The sequence below is a fragment of the Daktulosphaira vitifoliae genome, unplaced genomic scaffold (genome assembly GCF_025091365.1).
Source record: "Daktulosphaira vitifoliae isolate Bord-2020 unplaced genomic scaffold, ASM2509136v1 Scaffold_2, whole genome shotgun sequence".
Classification (NCBI taxonomy): Eukaryota; Metazoa; Arthropoda; class Insecta; order Hemiptera; family Phylloxeridae; genus Daktulosphaira; species Daktulosphaira vitifoliae.
The window spans coordinates 20,626,139-20,646,199 of record NW_026099573.1 but is presented as its reverse complement, the minus strand read 5'-3'; the positions used below and the strand labels follow the sequence as shown (position 1 = coordinate 20,646,199).

Genomic DNA, 20,061 nt, shown 5'->3' with positions numbered 1-20,061 from the left:
ATTAATTTTAATAGGAAACGTAATTCACACTGGGAGGTAGCCCTTAACTACATTCAAACTGCCCATCCATTTTTTATAACTATACGCCTATGATGAAAAGTGAAAGTGGTCTAATAATAAGATTTGTTATTTTGAAAATAAATATTCCTTCGGGGACGTGTACCACATTGGCACATCGAACAAAGCTCAAAGATAGTGATTTGCTATTAGAATTATTTATACTCGTCCAATATGTTATTTGAGCAAACAGAACACGTTGGAATACATCCAAAAACTTTAGGCTTTATAAACTTCATATTATTATACAATACCATCAACTGGTACCGTTATTATACATGTATACACGACTATATGCATTTAGGTATACGCCTGTCACTGTTTAGTCAGGTCCAACTTAACATAAATATTTATGGACTGAAACTTCTCAAAGGGAACGCCTATAACATTCAGAACTTCTACAGACGACGTCAACTCTCTCTAATAATTTCTGTATTGTTGTGGCAGTACTTGGCAATGTGCAAAGTAATTAATTTAGTGTTTGTTTTACGACATTGTACCTTCAAATTGAACAGTAAGGCAATACTTTCCTCAGAAAGTTAAACAATGATTAAAAAATTATTTATGTAATTCGAAAAAAGAAACTTTATTCATTACTATTAATCATAAAAAGAAACTTCTCTAAAACATATTATGTTTCAAGAACAACATAAAATTCATTTGCGTCGTATTAATACCACAGGGGAAAAAATACTTAACATCCAAAACAGTGTTATACGAATAATAGGATTTTCACGGACGTGAAATTTACAGTTGATAGCATTATTATGTATACATTAACAATATAACAGTATGCACGCTCCACATTTATGAATTACTGGAATTCAATTCGGTATTTTATTTGCTCGAATAACTACGTTTGTGTCCTAATGTGTTTGTCTACACATGCCTTTTGGGTTTTGACTGCAGTTGGGACATTGTTGCTGTTTTCGTGAATTGTCAGTTTAAATATCCATTAAGCCGAGCACACTGGAAGTGACTAGTTACTTAATTAGTGCTATTTAAAAAGAGACAAAAATATATCTGACTCCAGTAAACTCTCGTTGGAATAATATTATTTGTGCAATTGTACGAGATAGTACGAATGTCGTCGACCTTGTTGTTGGACGGCGTTTGAGATAGGCAATTTTGCTACATAAATGCATTGTTGATCCTTATTCCACTTTTAGTTATTTTTAAGCATTTTAATATATTTATAAAACAGTTTTTTTATTCTAATGTGTTTCAATACAAACTGTTAATAGAAAAAATGGTTTAGTCTTATACATATCACGATAAGGTACTCGGTATAATTGATTTACTATATCTCACGTAATTTCTTCGAAAATACCAAACAATATACATCTTATTATTCAAAAGTTAATAAAATTCTACATACTACTAGTTGAAGATAACAATTTAGTTCTACGTCTTCTTCTTTCGCCTTCAATAATCATAAAAATATGATTATTTAAATATAAATTGATCAGTAAAATTTTACAATGTAAAAAATAAATATTTATACACGTTTAATAGAAAAATAAATAAAAATTTAATAACATAGTTAAAGGTGAATGTTAAACTAAAAGTTAAGTAAAAAGTGTCTCCAGTATTCAGTTATATCATCATGAAAATAAGAGCATTTTAAATGGAGAAGCTACAAAATTAATTAAAGTTGTTGAGTTTTATGCTTAAATTAACTACAAAACTTATAAAAAGTGTTCAATATTGAAATATAATACAGGGTTATTTATTAACTATAAATCAAGCAATGTCTCTAAAAATACAAAATAATATAATTTTTCTTTTCAAAAACTTATGAAACTGTAGTTACTACTAATTCAAGATAAAAATTAAGTTATGCGTCTTCTTCTTATACCTTCAAAAGATATTCATTAAGATTTTTAAATGGTAACTCATATATTCATTTATTACAATATTTATCTAAAAATATCATATAATTATAACTAGATGATTTTCTTATAAGATTTTTTTTAATTTTGTCGCATATTAAAATCTAAGCATTTTTAAAAAGAAAAAGTAGTAATTTTTTTTGTATTTTTGAAGATATTGCGAGAGGTTTAGTAAATCAATTACCTTGTGTAACGTATCTCATCATTTTTATATTAATGTTAATCTTATAATTTATTTTTTGCCGTTGGTAACTTATTCAGATGAATTTACAAGAAAATCTACTTTTGAATAAAATATTTTTTTTCAAAGAAATCTGCTTTGCAATTACTTTGCGCGTTATTGTTAACTCCGGTGGTTTCAAATAACATCTACGACTTTCATTTTCATAGAGTTTGTGTTTTACTTTATAGAAATAAAATTATATTAATGTAAAAACGCACAACCTATAATTTCATTTACGTAATTAAAGTTTATAGCTATTATGGTTGGTATTTTATGAGCAATAGTGGTCATAAATTAAATTTCTAGATAGGATAGGTTCCTATCCTAACTTTTACGAAATATTTCGTAGGGTTAGAAATTACAAAATTAATTGTCGGTTACGTAATTTAAAACTTAATCCTGTAAGTAGTTTAAAAGTTTTAAATACCGTTACTATTTGGTTGTTAGTTAAACGTTAAACTGCAATATTATGTTTTATTTGCAACCATCTTCGATATTATTGTATTTAAGAGGTACTATTAACCGTGTAGATTTCTTTATTGTAGGCACTGTATCAGACACGGAAATATATACACACAATAGCGCAATATCTTATCGATCGGCTCCATTTTCATTTGTGTCATATGTTCACCTAACAAAAAATATCATATCATGAACCTTTTATACACTGCTTTGTATACGGATATTGACATTTACATGCATGCGATGTCCGCCATTATGTTTTATCTATATCGACGTACAACTAAAATAAAACGATAAAGATCCTGTTCCTATACCAAGACAAGAGTTGAAATAGACATAAAGACATGAAAAATAGCAAAACTTTGCACTCTGTGCAAAAAAATAAATAAAATGTTTAGAACATAAGTGTTAGATTAAATTTCCAGAATTTAATAAAAAAAAATTTTATATAATCAAGTTAAATAAGATGTTCCACTCAATCTTATTTACAGAATTATACAATAATTTATTTTCTCCATTATCGTCATAAAAAAGAAAAGAATGTAGAAAAAAATGTGATTTAATTGAGAAATTACATCAAAAGAATTATAACTAACAACATAAAGTGGTCCTGATTTAATTGTAAATATTTATTTTTTTTTAAATCGCAAAGCTGAAAACCATTTATAAAAAACCATCTCCTCCAACTAAAAAAAAAAAAAAATCAAATGCATAAAAAGTTTTCTCCATATTGTTTACTTGTAGAATTTATTAATATTAAAAAAGACGAATAATGTGTTTAACGTGTAGGGTAAGCTTTGACTTTTTTTACTTTGAATTATACATTTGCAATAGCAGTAGTCATGTGATATTGTTTCGTTGGTTAGAATACTATAACCTTACAGTAAACTTATTATTTATATACTAAAACCATAAAAAAAATAAATTTGTTCATCACGTCACAGCATAAGAAGGCGCTCAATGTCATTGTTGTAGGCAACTCGAATCTAGGAGAGTTTCTTTTTCTTTTTAATATTATTTTGCCTAAAAAGAAATTCATGGTATTTCTAGTAATTTCGAATGAAAAATAGTAAATGTATTTTAGCTATTTGGAATGCTTTTAGAAATAACACAATAGCGTAACATGTTCAAATAACACTTTAACAGCAATAAATATCAGAAATCCAAACTAAATAACTAAAATCAATGGATTTTACTGTTATTACTTTTACGCTAAGATAAATGTACAATTCGAACAAGTAGTAGATAGATGGTGTTAAAGAAAAAAAAAAGTAATTTTGTTTTATTACAAGACAAAAATGAATATATTTTATAAATAAAGTATACATAAATGTTTTTTTTTATTGAACTATACTACATACTATTAAAGCTACAAATATTATCATAAAATTACCATATTCATCTGTATTTTACTTGCATAATTGTTTTACAACTTTCTCTGTAATTAATTATTAATGTGTTTTTTTAAACTTTGATCTCATAATTGAATTATTCAACATTGAAAAAAAAAACATTTACAAAGTATTTTTAATTCACTTTTATTTCATAAGGTATTAATTAAATATGTATACTTCACAACGTAAAGAATTTTACTTCAATCGAAACCAATTTTAGTCTAAAATTATCATGTGGTACTAAAATTCAGATACGGGCGAGTAATACTTTCGATTAGGGTTTTACGTTTTTCATAATTTTGGGGCTACACAATAAAATTACAAAAAAAAAATTAGGTTGTAAGTTAATTAAGTTTGGGGCCCCACAAATCAAAGCACCGGTACTATTACAATGTTATCTTCATATAAACTATTCTATTTTTTACTTAATGTAAAAAAACCTTGTATGGTATCATTTTTTAATTTGTTGAGCTGTGGTCAAAATATTGATCCCAGATATTTTATCTTACACTCTATGAAACATTAATTAAATCATTGTTTAGTATTTTCGGAATAATTTCAAATCATATTCGTACTCAAAGTGAAATTATGCCAAATATAATGTAAATTAAAAATAATGTGACCATTTTAGATAAATATATGAGTTAGGTAATATTTTTTATTAAAGTAATATAAATCATTTTTTAATTTTGTATTTTCTGACTTCGTCTTCATTCTTTAAGTACTACAGTGATTTGAATAGTTCAAATAGTAATGTATAATTTCAGTAAAAACATTTTTTTTTCATATAAATGTTATTTTCAAAATTTTTTTCCCACCAATTATAGATAATGATGATTTTATTATTATTATATTTATAGATATAGTATTGAGCACATCGTGCAACTGACTATATCGTGTTAGTAAATTACATATTTCTGGAAGTCTTCAACTAAATATTAAAAACTATAACCGTTGATTGTTAATGGCTAGTCTATAGGTACAAGATATCAATAATATGAATACAATTACACAATGTGCATACTTACAATGTTATAGAATATATTTGTACAAAAGTGTATATTGTTAAATGTTTGATAAATGATTTGTATAAACGATCGTTTATATATTTCAGTTTTTTTTTTGTATCTAACATTGTTCTTTATATGTTAAATGTTTGAAATTCTTTAGAAACCACTTAATAAAAAGTATTTTATTTTGTTTGTGGTATTACGAATGAGATGAGTAATGAACGAATGATAACTAGCAAGTTTCATATAACAAAAATATTACATGTTCAAAAGGAAATAATGTGTCAAAGGAAACGTCTTAAATTGCCAAATGTCTTGTTGATATACATAAATAGTGAAGAGCTGTAAAAGATTTATTTTTAAAAGGGAGTCTTACTAATCTGTAACAAACGCTTGAAAGAGACAGCTGATGTCTCGTCTTAGAATGTCAGTTGTATTTATAAAATATTCATAATTATTTATTCAGATTAAAATTTAATTCAGCTCTTAAAACAAAGGCGTACTCTTTTATACGGACTCTTATTTTTTTATGTTGATTTACTTGATTAGATCACATGCATTGTTAGTGATTTATATTAGCTGTGTCTTTTTAGTTTATTTTGTATTGTGTCAATTTTTATTTTATGAATAAATGTAATAAAACATTTTTAATGGCAGATTGACTGGTACATTTCGTGTTCAATTATAAACAATAATATATATTGAAATCATTTTTTTAATTAAATTTAGTCTGTAAAAATGTAAAGCTCTGCTGCTGTATACATTGCGGTTATTTGGGAAGCAATTGTGTGTATAATAAAGGTTTAAAAAACTTGTATTGCTAAATATTAAATTTCGTCAAATAAGTTCAATAATTTTGATTTTTTGGAAGTATTTTTAGCTTACTATAGTTTAGAAATAACTTCATAATAACCCTATTTTTTTGTTCCTAAAATCAAATATTAAAGAACAATACATTTTTTCTTAGAACGTCGTTATTTACAAAAATAATCAAAACAAAATTATGGTAAAAGTAGACTACTCTATCTAAATATTCATGATTATTTGATAAATTCTAATGGGATGCTTATTTTTATATTTAATATCCATCATCCCTCTTATTGTAGAACAACTTTTCTGGATTGCTATAATTAATAAACTTGCTTTTGTGGGCAGTAAACAGAAATACTTTGTCGTTATATCCATTTAAAGAATAATCAACAGTATATTTTTAAATTCTATATAGTCAGATAACAATCAATACTAATCTAAAAATATGTCTCAGCTTCACTACGCTGGATCCCGACTGTAACTTATAACCAGTTATATATCATCATACCACTGTTCTCGTTAAGTAATTAAACTCTCTAAAATTTGTACAAATTACTTTAAAGAGTAATATTATGTTCATAAAAGTGAATCATAGTTATTAGTGTTTAAAGAATACGTGCGTTTATCTTTATGCGTCTCTGAACTTATATTGCTTGAAACATTTGGTATAAGATCAGACTTTCTATTTTGTTTAAATGACGTGACAAATTAATTACGAAGTTGAAAAGAAATTTGGTATAGCATTAACCTTTGTATAGTTAAGTATAGTTTGGTATTTAAAAGTGAGTTTTTCGTATCAAAATAATTATATCTATACATAGAACCTTGGAAATTCTTCGTCATCAGAATTCCTCCTTTGATCTTTAAAGACAGCAGTTTAACCAAAGAATGTGTCACTATTAGCTCTTTATTTTGAAGGTATTTTTCTTGTTTTCTAATACATTAAGGATCCTATTTATATTGAAAATTAAAATGCTTTGTATTAATTTTATGGCATACTTTTAATTATGTAATTTATATTAGCGTATCAAATTATGTATTAATATAACATAATTAATAGTAGGATTTTATAAGATCTGTTTCTTTAACATAATTAGAATGACAGTTTGTTACACTTATTCATAAAAAATTAACTAGTGTACATTGTAAATAATTCAATTTTTTTACAAAATACAGGAGCTCAAAAATTCAAGATAATAGATATTAACACAAGAATTTCTTATTATATGAATAGTGTTTTATATCTAAATATAATAACTAAAAAAAACACACAGGAAGATTGAACTATTAAATATTTTTAAAAATTATAAAACATAGGATATTAATAACTTCTGAAATAACCTTTTATTTTAAAATAAGGTTATTCATGTCGTTACAGATTCTGTGTTGTTAATTTCTGAAAAACGGACGACAAAATTCAACTTTAGAGTAACATAGAAAATATAATTTTTATAATAAGAGTTTTAAACATTGTATTTTTGGACATCATCGTTTCGATGTCAAAATTTTTAGCCATTAACCTTTTTATAGTTATTAAGTACGAAATTATTTTGCTAACATTTTTCAGGTTAAACGAGTTTAACAGGTATTTATCAAATAAACCCTTTGAAATATGTATATATATATATATATATATATTTGTGAATAGTCTATGGACGTGATATGAATTTTAAGGATAATATATTACATGTATGTCCATTGCATTTCAACGAAATCCTGTTTGATCAAACAGAGCAATTTTTTGTAGGCTTACCAAAATATAATGAGATTTTTGGATTACCTAATCATAAAATATTCAATCACTAGAAATGTTCATGCTCGAGAAAATAGTCGGCCTCGTAACGATTTGACTGAGTTTTGATCAGAAACTTTTAGAATATCAAAAATAATTTAATGAAATTTCAATATCAATGATTAAAAATAATTATGAATATTGAATTTTGTAAATTTAGATATAATACCGTAACAACAAGATAACAATAGTTTTTATTTTGTTGTTAAGATATGTTTAGTTTAATTATTATATATTATTAATGTATGTCTATTATCTATACCAAACAAATTACTTTTTTCTAAAACTTAAAAATGCTTGTTCTAAGTACATTTCTGACCATTTTTGAATTAAGAGTAGGCGTTACTCTTATAGCATCGCTTTTCATGGTAATTCAATAATAATTGTTTGTCTATGCATAAAAATCATTATTATTTTATTTATACAAACATTTTAGTCGTTGGGAATTTCCAGTATATTGGCAAATCTTATGATGATAAGTCCAACGTTTCCAGGTAAAAAAAACAGGATATAGGACACTTCTACTATCGAAATGAATCGTCTCACATATACATGTCGTGGAATTGTAAAATTTTACGACTTTATAAAATAAAATTTGATAATATATCCATGAAGGATAAAACTCTGAAATTTAAAAACCTATTCTGTTGTAGTATTTTATTTTTGTTTTTTGTTAACATCATACTATCACAAGATGTATTGTCACCATACGCAAATAATTGGACATTCCGATATTAGACGACCCTAAAAAAGTTTCTATCGTTTTGAACAGTAATCCAGACAGTGATCTACTTTTTAAAATATATTTTTGAGTTTCTTTACTAATATTTTTTGTTTGAATCTAAATTAATTGAATATAAATACTTTTAATTGATGTTTTGATACCGAATTAAAGTTTTAACATATAACATATTTAATATTTTCATGTAAAATAAATAAAAACATATTTCAATGTATTATAACTTTTTTTCGTAGGAATGTTATTATTTCATAGCAAAAATTCTATAAAATAAATTATTATGAGCTGACAATTAATTAACCGAAACAAATTGTATTTAGATATTTTTTTTAGCTCCTTGGAGTGTTGTCATTTTGGTTTCCATGTTAGTAGTATTAATATGGGTAACAGCATTAATTGGTGCCGGAAATGTAAAGTTCTCTTATTTTATTTTATGTTTGAGAAAACATTTTAATTTTAATTTTATTTAGGAATCAAGGTCAACTGTGAGCTCTGCATTAATTTTATGGACCATGTTCATTATTATATGGGGTACAATGATATTTTTTTCAATGTTTAGCAAAGGAGAACAGTAAGGGTTATAACGTTTATTCTGTATAACAACAAAATCATACTTTAATTTTTAATTTTTGGAGTAATTATCATAGTGTAAAGTACTTCAGCGTAGGATATGATTTACCTTTATTAGAGGTAATCACACTTTCGGAAAGTTTTAAATAGCTAAGAAGTATAGATGTATAATTGTTTTATTCTCAATAAATTTTATATACTTAGTAATACGCTAGGTAAGTATCTTAGTAGTTTCATGAATATGGAGCTTACCCATTAAAACAAATAGTTCCTTAAAGACATACTTTTAAAATCAGATTAAACTAACCATCATTAAATATTCTTTTTAAGCATCAAAATTCTATTATCAATTATGGATTAGTTAAGATTGTTATTTATAAAAATGTTATAATTCATTTCTCTAAAAAACAATATCATTGGTTTTCATAAATAAATACCTTGTGTCATTGCAAAAATATATTTAAAAATTTGTTTTTATTTCGTAGTTAATTATAAAACGGCCGCCGGGGATTGACGGGCGATCATCAAAAGTGTACCGCTTATCGGTATTTGCATACAACACATCCGTGAAAAATAAAGGCACGGGAAAGGTTTTGGGTCGTGGAATTAAAATCCGTGACCTAAGGCATAGTAGGGATAGACTTTATCACTAGGTCACCGTAGACTTATGATTCAAATACTGTATCACTTTCATATTAGTCGATAATGTGTGATGTGTAGCTGAGGGGAACACTGTACCGGTCAATTAGTATAAGATTATAATATAACTATAGCACATGTCTAGGTATTTATGTTTACAAAGGCGATGCCCAGAAAGTTTATGGCTCTACAATAGCTCTTGGCATGACAATTTTGGGATAGCTACTATGATAAACGATGATTACGACATGATGTCGGATAAAGATCAAATAGAAGATGAATATTATGATTACTATCGGTTTAAGAGATCTGACAATATTAATAAAAATAAAAAAATTAATGACAACAAAAAGAAATTATCAAAAACACAACCAGTTTCGTTGCTTGCTGGTCGAGATCCTGATGCAGATAAAGAACTCATAATTATGGTATTCATCGGAACGGTATTATTATGTGAGTTATAAGTATCTTTTCTGTGGTTTTAATCGATACCTTACAGATTGGTTCAGTGCATAATAATTAATAATACTCATACATTCAGTTAAAATAAATTTTATAATAAAAAAACTTCTAAAATGATTTTATTCTTAAGACGCATAAAAATTTAACTATTATAAGAGAATGAAAAAAATAAAACAAAATGAGATAGTAAATATAAAACATAAATACGTAAAACTTATACATGAACAAAAAATGTTGACAATATTCAAAAGTGTATAAAATTTTGAGATAAATTATTCTAATGTGTTTGAATTGGAATTTTTAGCACTTTTTATCTATGGATGGATAATATTAAATAGTTATGCAACAAAATTATTTTGCGACGAAAATAACATTTTTGATGAATGTATTCAAATGGATTGCCAATCGCATGAAAAATGTAGTAACATTTACTAAACGAATTTATGAACAGTGTTAGATCTATTATGATCCTATAAAAATCACTATCCAAACTCTTTGTGACATTAAAAACTCAAAAAGTACTTATTTTACTTGTAAATAAATAATAAAGTTGTTTTGCACGTGAAAAACGTGATTATGTACATAAAACTGTAATCATATATTCTGTTTATAATTATTATAATTAGATTTTGAATCGACTATATTATAAAAATTATTGTTTTCATAGCACTGGTTGTAAAAAAATGGAACAAATACTGATTTGAAAGACAATAATATTGTTTAAGATATTATTATTATTTTATATAAAATTGATTATTCAATATTATAACAATATTATACAATACTATAATATGTAATATAATATTATAACAATAAAAAGTTACAATAACTGTAAATTATTGTCATGTTATTAATTTTAAACAAATTTATATTTTCAAAGGGTTAAAATACCGATCATAGTATGTGTTATAATTAGTAGGTCCGACTTGCTGCGATGGTTTATAACAAGTATAGAAAAAAAAAAAGAAAAACTTTTTAAAAATCATTTTAAATGATATTAATATGGCAAATTTTTAGGCTAGTCTTTTTCAGTTAAATTAAAACAAATATTTATACTTTTTGAGGATATTTTTGAAGAAAAATATTGTACTATGTAATTATAACGAAAACGTTCGATACGTTTTGGTAAACATTATTTAAAATCATATTTACTAATATTAGTCAATGAACAACAAATACAATTAAAATTAATAACGATTCTGGCCAAAATTTTAATTCTTTTAATTTTTAAGCCTGGCTAATTATTAGCATAATTTAAGATTTCATTCCAGTAATTATTTTTGGTTTTTATTTGATGATACACATTCCGTAAGAAAATATCCTCTCATATTTAAACATAGTAGTGGTATTTATTTTATAGCACAAGAATAATATATTAAAACTTAAGAATGAATTATTTCTATTATGTTGGTTCTTGATTCCAGATCATTCCATAAAATACTGGGCTTATGTATTAAGTGATGTTTGTTTAATCTTTATACCCTCCAAGGGACAGATAAAATGCAAGTCAAACATATAAATCTGTGTACACTTTTAGTGTTTCTACTATGTTAATTTATAGCTATTAATTTATTAAAATAGAAGAATATCGATTTTCGTGATAATTTATCATTTGCAGCCTCGTGAAATTTTCAGATAAAAATTAATTATAATTTCTATAACTTAATTATAGAAAATCGTTTAAGTATATAAATATTGTCTATTGTTTCATTTATGAAAAAAGTATTAAATATATTGGCATTTTTTACTACAGGTATTTATAATTAATTTAATTGAACAAAATTAAATTTTAATGGTATTATTGAACGCATAAAAAATGAAACAGATATTTATAGCAGTCTGAGTATATTGGCGTAAACAAACCATAAGACAATGAGACCTGGCAATATCATGATTAAAAAATTAAAAATATTATTTATTTATAATTTAAAGTAAAATGGTTATAAAATATAAACCTAGGATAATAGTTTTTTTGATGCTTCTATAACTTGCATAAATTAATGAATATCATCTTTTTATCGATCGTTAGTGTAAACTATTGCTATAAAAATTAAAAATATATAGCTGACAAGGTTTCTCGATTGGTGTTATGTAAAACTTTTGTTTAACTTTTGAAACTTAACTAGGTTAATTGCTCAAGATAAAATTATTCATAATAATAATAATAAAAAAAATACAACATTTCTCGACTTGATTAATTGATCCCATTCAATAAAGGACTAAAGAAAAATGATTTTTCTTTAGTAAATATTTATATATTTTCTATAAGTTTATCAGGCGATAATGAAACTTCAAGAGTCTGGATCCGTTTATTTAAAAAGAAAATTGAGTTCGAGTAGGACATTGAGCTGTCAGTTCAGTTGAAAAGTAGAGTTTTTATTCGTCTTGGTAGATTCTAATGAACATTATAAAGATTAAACCCCATAGAGGGAATCATTAAAATAACGGTGATGGATTATCTTTCTACTGTATAATATAATATAGCTGTATGCGCAATCGCACATAGCCCGGGATTTACCTGGCATGTGGTTTCAACTCTTGACATAACCGACTTAGGAATTTTAGCCGCGTACATGGGCGATGATGCTGGTCGAAGATTGGGGATTATTTTCTTGTTTTCCTCGTGTACGTTTTATTAATGACTGTTCCCCACCTTCTCGAGGACTGATTTATGGGCTCATTCGGCGCGATTAAGCCCGCACATTCTGGGTTAACTTCTTTACCTGATCATAAGTGCACTTACATATTCTTAATTAAAAAATAAAGTATTAATGCAAACCTCAAATAGCGTAATATTTAAATTAACAGTATTATATTGTATGATATTGTGACGTTTTATATGTCACATAACTGTTTGTATAATATACATTTGAAAATGATAAGTTTTGATTTCAGTTCGTGGCGTGGTAAATCATAAAACAAATTTGGTAAATTTAGTAAACGAAATACTCTACAAGTTAGTTTATAACACAGTTCAAGTATAGATCCTTAATAAATGTATCTGAAATGTGATTGGTCTCTGGATGCTTTTAGAGTATTTTATAAAGTGTGCTATAATATTTTACAATACGCCAAAACTTTAACTGTTGATGACAATAGCTGTGATTTAAGAAAAATGATTGTTTCTATCATTGCATTTTTGCTCTTTATTACCGTATACATAAGATTACTCAACACTGGCAGATTGTAAAGAAGTGTATGAGTTTCTCATAAAATTTATTTAAAATTAAGAAATTATAAAGAAAAATACCATGTTAAAAGTCGTTTTTTTTTTTTTTTTTATTAACTTACTGGTGCGAATTTAGTTGAACCTAAAAGCATTTTTAGCCTCGAAGTACTTATCGCCTTGCGAAACACGCTGTTTACACATGCCTGAACTTTATGTGGTTAATAAAGAAGCGCATTGAAAGTCTGAATTAATTACATGAGTTCACGCACCCGTTCAAAAACACTGTTTGTCACATTCTGTATCTTTTTGAAAATGGTGTGCGCAATAATATTAATGAAATCATATTATACAGTTAAAGAATTTTTTAATATTTGAGTATTGTAACTAATTTGGTTGTAAAATATATTGCTAGAAATAAGGCGATTAAAAAACTGAAAAATGATTATTAAGTTTTTCTTATAACAATCATATCACAGATCGGCGTAAGGAATATAATATGTTCTAGAATTTTGTTTTATATTAACTGACTATTTTGCATTTGTTTTCTTATTGTTTTATCAATGATTATATCGCAAAGACAGTAAGAATAAACATTCTGAAAAACTAATTTCATTATTAATTTTATCATTCTGCGAATAACAATACTTAAATTTATTCGGAAAATATGCATCTATTTTCTTTTAATATAAGTTCAAAACGAGAATTCAAAAAATCTTAAAATTAAAATCAATCTTCAATGGATAAGTTTATATAGAATGCACAAATGCTCAATTTTTATTAGTTTAATACCAAACATTTGATTGGTGGCAAGTTGTTTTATCGAATTTCTGATGATAACCAATGAAAATTGTTCAGGTCATTAGCTAAATTCTTAGTTTTATACCAATTACTAACTATTTGACCGACAAAGTCGACCTAAATCCCATTGGGAATGTATCTTAATTAATAGTTCGACTAATTGTCAAGGAAAATAAACAATATTTTATATAAATCTCTACAAACTGTCAAGCTTTTTGATAAGAGAAAGCTTTACGGAATTAATCGATCTTAATGGTATTTCGATTTTGATATATCTAAAATAGAAATTATTTATTAAATTTCACAATCATTAATAGTTCCATTATTTCATTGTAGTCCATAAAGTTATATGTAGTGATATATAACACTACATTTAACATTTAGAAATCAAGACTAATCACAAATTAAACGATGCTCGTGTATCCTATTTGGTAGAAGGTGGCCTAAGATGTACCAAGAACCAAATATAACTCAATTAAGTAAAATTTCTTAGTTAAATGTTGAGAATTAATATACATTATTTGCGATTAATCATCTAATTATTTAATTAATTTGCTGTAATTTTAATTTGGTATTTTTGTTTTATATTATTTTATAGTAATCAAATAAATTATGTTTTATGGTTGATAATTAATTATTTTGTTTAAAACTGCTTGGGATTCTAAAAAAAATTCTAATATGCCAACCAAATATCCCAAGTTTAGTGTTGTGGGTAAAAACGAGTATCGCATGATCGTAATGTGTTATTGATTTTGTGATAAAGTTTAGAGGTTAGGGTCGACACGTATATATTATTACATAAAATAGACAATAAGACTGTCCAAGTTGAAGGTTACATATTTGTGTACTTTCATATTGGCATTAGAAGCAGAGCGAATATTTTTAAGTTTTTCGCCTAGCTATTTAACATATATACGTATATCAATAATTCAGACGAGAACTTTCTTAAACTCCATTTGAATGCTTTAAAAAAAACACTACATTGTAGTGCGAATTGTGCAAACATTACCATGTTCACATTGTAGTACAGTCCTAATTGAAACCGTTTTCGACTTCATAATGAATCAAAGACAAAAGTTTACTAGTGTACGTTTACAGAAAAACATTCATTCTCAACTTGACTAGTCTCAACAATTTATATTTTTAATAATGGTGGACATACAATACATTCACACTTTTATGTTTAACATTGGAAACTATTTCTTGGGATAATTTATTTAGGTTATCCACTGGCATAGTAAAATTTAACTTTAATAATGTGACAGTACGTTTTAATATTTCTTTTTATTTAGCTTTTTTTTTATAACTACCAACACGAGCATAACATGGTTATATAAAAATATATGGTTTATACTAAAAGGGGTCACACGCGCAAATAAGAAACAATGATAGCGACACTTGTGGTTTTGTGTGTATCAGGTCAAATGCTGAGAAAAACAGTTCAGTGCGTCAGTACTAAAACCATTGCTTTGTAATTTATTGTATGAATAAATAGGTTATGAACAGTATACCAATTGACGTTGTTTCGGAGTTTCTTAATCTTTCTTCGTTTACAGTACAAATGGGGAAAAAAGTGGAATATAGTAACCAAACGGACGCTGAAATAATTTTGAAAATTGATGATTTATTGTGCACGATTTTCCATAATAAAACGGTTGGAGAAATGATATAGATAGTCGATTTGACATAGATTGATGCGATTTTACCGGTCAAACGCAAAAAACCCAACAACAAAGTTTACGGATGAATAATAAAACAACAATAATGTAATCCGAGTTATTATTTAAATTGCCTTTTGGGGATTTAAGAGATATTATGTGGAAGAGAACTAAATACTAATTAATATTTTTCGAATTATTTCCATTACGTTACAGAAATATTTTTACATCAGATCCTGTTAGTTTAGTATTGAAGTATTAACGAGATTTGCGTTAGATCATATTTTACCCAAGTAATTCTCAAACAATTTATGTATACCTTAAGTTGTGTAGATTGTGTTTTTGATAAAGGTTTTTACGAAACAATCATGTTCTATTGAAATAAAAATGAGGTGTTTTTAAAGTACTGCTAATCGCAGCAGAGTATTTTTCCCTTTTAATTCTGTGTACAATCGCACAATTTCTATTAAAATATTTTACACGGTACGGATGTTTCTGAGCTCAGTACAATCGAATGGAATCCCTGAACGATACTTAAATATTAACAATCCAACATTTGTATCTATTTATTTTGTGTGTAGTGACTTTATGCGCACAAACATCACTGTATCTTTTATTCAGGTCATACGCGCACTAACTAACTAATAATATTTTAACAAAAACATGGCTTTCAATAAAATTTTTAATTTGATTATAACATTATTATTGTTACATTATTCCCTCTTCATGTGTGTATTAATTGTAAATATCTATATTTTACACATAGGTAGTAGCATTATTAGAATTACAGGTTTCCTAAAATTTTAACAAGGTGAAATTCAACTTGCTCCAGAAACTGAAATACTTTCGGTTTTGTCAATTTTTATCATATATAATAATTATCTATATCGAATTTTTTTGATACATGTTGAGAAAACGGTTTCAGGAACCAAAAATATTATGAAGGCTATCCTTTGAAATATTAATTGAATTAAAATTTAACTTTAAAAAAAGTTCAAGTAAGGTAAAGGTTTTAAAAGCATATTCATAATAGTTTTGTTTTATTCAATTATTAACGTTAAAAAATTCTTAAAACATATTTGATTTAGGTAAACTAAATTATTATTTAATTTACCTTAATTTAATTATTAGTTAGTTGGTATTCCAAACACATTAAAAAAAAATTCAATATATATGCCAAAAATTGCATGGTTTTTTTTATTTTAGTTTGAAATAATATTAATATAGTGTTAACATGATATCCTAAGTTTTACAACTTCATTTTTGTCGGTTAATTGTGAATGTATTATAAATTTCTACAAACTTCGCATCAGCAATATTTAGTAAAATATTTTTACTTCATTCATAATTGCCTGACAGTTTACAACTGAGTTGCCGTCGAAATTTAAGTTTTTTAGAATTTCGCATTTATTTTCGGAATTAAAGTATATACTGCCGTTCACGTAAAGTTGGCAACCAACACACATTTTTTACCATATTTCAAAGTTATGTAGCAGAGTCAAAAATATTTTAATATTTTTTTAAATAAGCCTTGCACGATAGCTCTTTTGGTGTACTTTTGAATAACTACAAAAAAAAAAAAAAATGTACATCCTCTTGATGTTAAAAAATATCTAAAACCAAAGGAAAAAAAAATAAATTTTTTCAAATTGTTTCTAAACAAGAATGGGACTTGGGAACAAAACAAAAAAAAATACTATTAGATAGATTCTTTAAGAGTTTTAAAACATTTATTTATTGTTTTATTGGTATCTTCTAAAATGTAAGGAATTTAAAGGCTTTGTTTATGTATGTATAAAAAAATAGATATAAAATAACTAAAAATTTCCCTTCATATTTTAAATATCCATAAGTATATTATGTTAAGCAATAACTATATACTTTATGTAACATTTACTAAAAATATACCTCTTATAATGATTAAGCCGAATTCAAAAATATTTCTTGACAACACAAAATTATGCATAGGTAGGATTTAGTATATTTTTAGTCTACTTTAACTTTTTTTTTTTTAACCAATAAATTATTGAATTTGAAAACAATAAAATTTAAATAAAACTTAAAAAATAATGTGATAAATATTCAAAAAAATAAGGAGAGACAAATTTTCAAAAAAAAATCTTATTTCATATACAAAAACAATTATTTTATTCAATTTTTTTTTTCAATAAAAAATATTATTATTATTTTTTTTATTTAACACCTGAGTATTTGTAAAATTAATACAATATTGAAAAAAAATTGTTTGATTTCTTTTAGTTACATATAATTCTTGGTTTATCAACTAATAATTATTTTTTAGAATAATCCATTATAACTTTAAGGGGTGTTAACTATACTTTTTTAAATGCCAACATACGTATTTAACTCACTTATAAAATAGGACATAATCTAATTAAAGAAATGACTGGTGATGAGGAATGGGTGTTGCTATTTTAATCACTAGTTATTCCCAGCCATACTCTTTGTCCCGCCTAAGTATAAAAATGAGAATAACTTCTAAAGTCCTGGTCTAAAAGTTGTTATCAATAAATAATTATCTTAGATTATTTTTTATTTTATAAGCTACATAATTATGCATGTTGACATATAAAAAAATTAAGTTATAAGGGATGATTTAAAAAAATAATTATTAGTTAATATATCAAGAAATATATGTAATTAAAAGAAACCAACATTTTTTTATTCAACATTGCATTCATTTTGCGAGTAATTAATTGGTTTATGATAAACCGATCACTCTGTATGCACAATTATTTTAAATATTAATTCTTCGTATTTATCTGATTTTAATCAAACGTAAATTAATCAAAAATAGTTAATTAATATTTTTTTTTACAAATATCACTCCTCATTTGAAATGTTACCCATTTCTATAATTGATTAAAGTAACCAAAGAAATAAATTAATAATCTATCATTTTGCGTGACACTTTTTATATTAATAATAAAACACTAGATTTTACTCTCATTGAAAATAACTACTTGTTTTAATTACTAAAATTTATCAATAAATATTGTTGGTAGACAACTGTAATTTTGTACTGCTTTACTATTGAAAAGCTTATCAAGGCACGTAACACAATATTTGATGTAAAAATATATTCAAAGTTAAAATTATTTTAGTTTATAGATAATTTTAACTTTTTTTATATGATATTCCACTATAAGGGTAAATATAAAATTTTTTCTACTTTATTTCTATGAATTAATTTATTTAGCTCACTTTGTAGAATAAGTGATCTCTCTTTGTACATCTTCGGGATATTAACCAATGAAAAATGTGTTTAACTTAGACACATTTAATAGTTAACTAAACTTAGTCAAAATTATGGTTAAGTATTTTAAAATTGATATTTACGTGATGTAATCGTAAGTTCTCAAATATAAAATATAATGTATAAAAAACATACTTATATATGTATATACAAGGTGTGTTTAGAAAATAACGGGAATTTTCAAATTTCGCTGGTTAGGAGAGTCCGATTATCAATTTTTTTTTTAATGTTAGTACACATATCTCTGAAGTATGATAAAACTTTTAGCTGAATTCATTTTTTACTTTGTCAGTGGTAGCTGCTAGGGTTAGACGTGTTTTTATGAGCTCGGCGATTTTTGTTTGTAAAAAAAAAAAAATGGATCAAAAGATCTGTATCAAATTTTGCGTAAAAAAATGAAATTAAGTGTAACAAATTGTGTGAAATGTTAACAAAGACCTATGGTGAGTCTTTTATGAGTAAAAATAGGGTTTACGAGTGTTATAAGCATTTTTAAGACGAGCGTGAAGATGTTGAAGATGATGCACGCCTTTGTAGCAAAATTTGTTTCAAAATTGTTGAATTTTCAACAAAAACAGCGGCCAATTGCTTAGGAGTCACTTAATGAAGTCAACGACGATGCAGAATTATTGAAACGTCTTATAACATATGACGAAACATGTGTTTATGGATCCGACGTCGAAACTACTAAGGCTCATCGTTCTAGTGGAGGCATTCTGGATTGCCAAAACCGAAGAAGACTCAACAATTGCGATCGACGTGAAGATTATGCTCACTGTGTTCTTCGATTTTAATAGCATAGTGCATCATAAATTCTTGCCACGGAGTTCAATGGTCAAAAAGGAGTACTACCTACAAGTTCAACGCCGTTTGCGTGAAGCAATCCGAAAAAATGTCCCGATTTGTGGCAAAATAATTCATGGATTTTGCATCTGCTCATACTTCATTGCTTGTTCGTGAATTTTTGTCCGTAAACAATACTATAACGATGTCGCAGCCTCCATATTCACAAGACATGTGTGACTTTTTTCTATTTCCAAAAATAAAAAAAACCTTAAAGGGACGTCATTTTACAAGCATAGATGTCATTAAAAGCGCATCGCTGAATA

The 20,061-nt window shown here is 25.8% G+C and overlaps 2 protein-coding genes across 3 annotated transcripts in view; both read left to right on the top strand.

Moving 5' to 3' along the window:
* The window catches only part of LOC126899667 (synaptotagmin-7), a 91,488-nt gene that overhangs the window by 6,042 nt on the left and 65,385 nt on the right, over positions 1-20,061 (top strand). The window lies entirely within an intron of this gene.
* On the top strand, positions 8,738-10,714 carry LOC126899690 (uncharacterized). The gene is made up of 2 exons (XM_050674797.1): positions 8,738-10,041; positions 10,355-10,714. The coding sequence occupies exons 1-2, from the start codon at positions 9,726-9,728 to the stop codon at positions 10,483-10,485; spliced, it is 447 nt and encodes a 148-aa protein (XP_050530754.1). The 5' UTR covers positions 8,738-9,725; the 3' UTR covers positions 10,486-10,714.

What these genes read in the sequence shown, in the direction of transcription:
- LOC126899690 (XM_050674797.1), top strand. Translation starts at nt 9,726, where the DNA reads ATGTCTAGGTATTTATGTTTACAAAGGCGATGCCCAGAAAGTTTATGG. An exon ending in CATCGGAACGGTATTATTAT is followed by an intron (nt 10,042 to 10,354) that starts GTGAGTTATAAG and finishes TGGAATTTTTAG; the next exon opens with CACTTTTTATCTATGGATGG.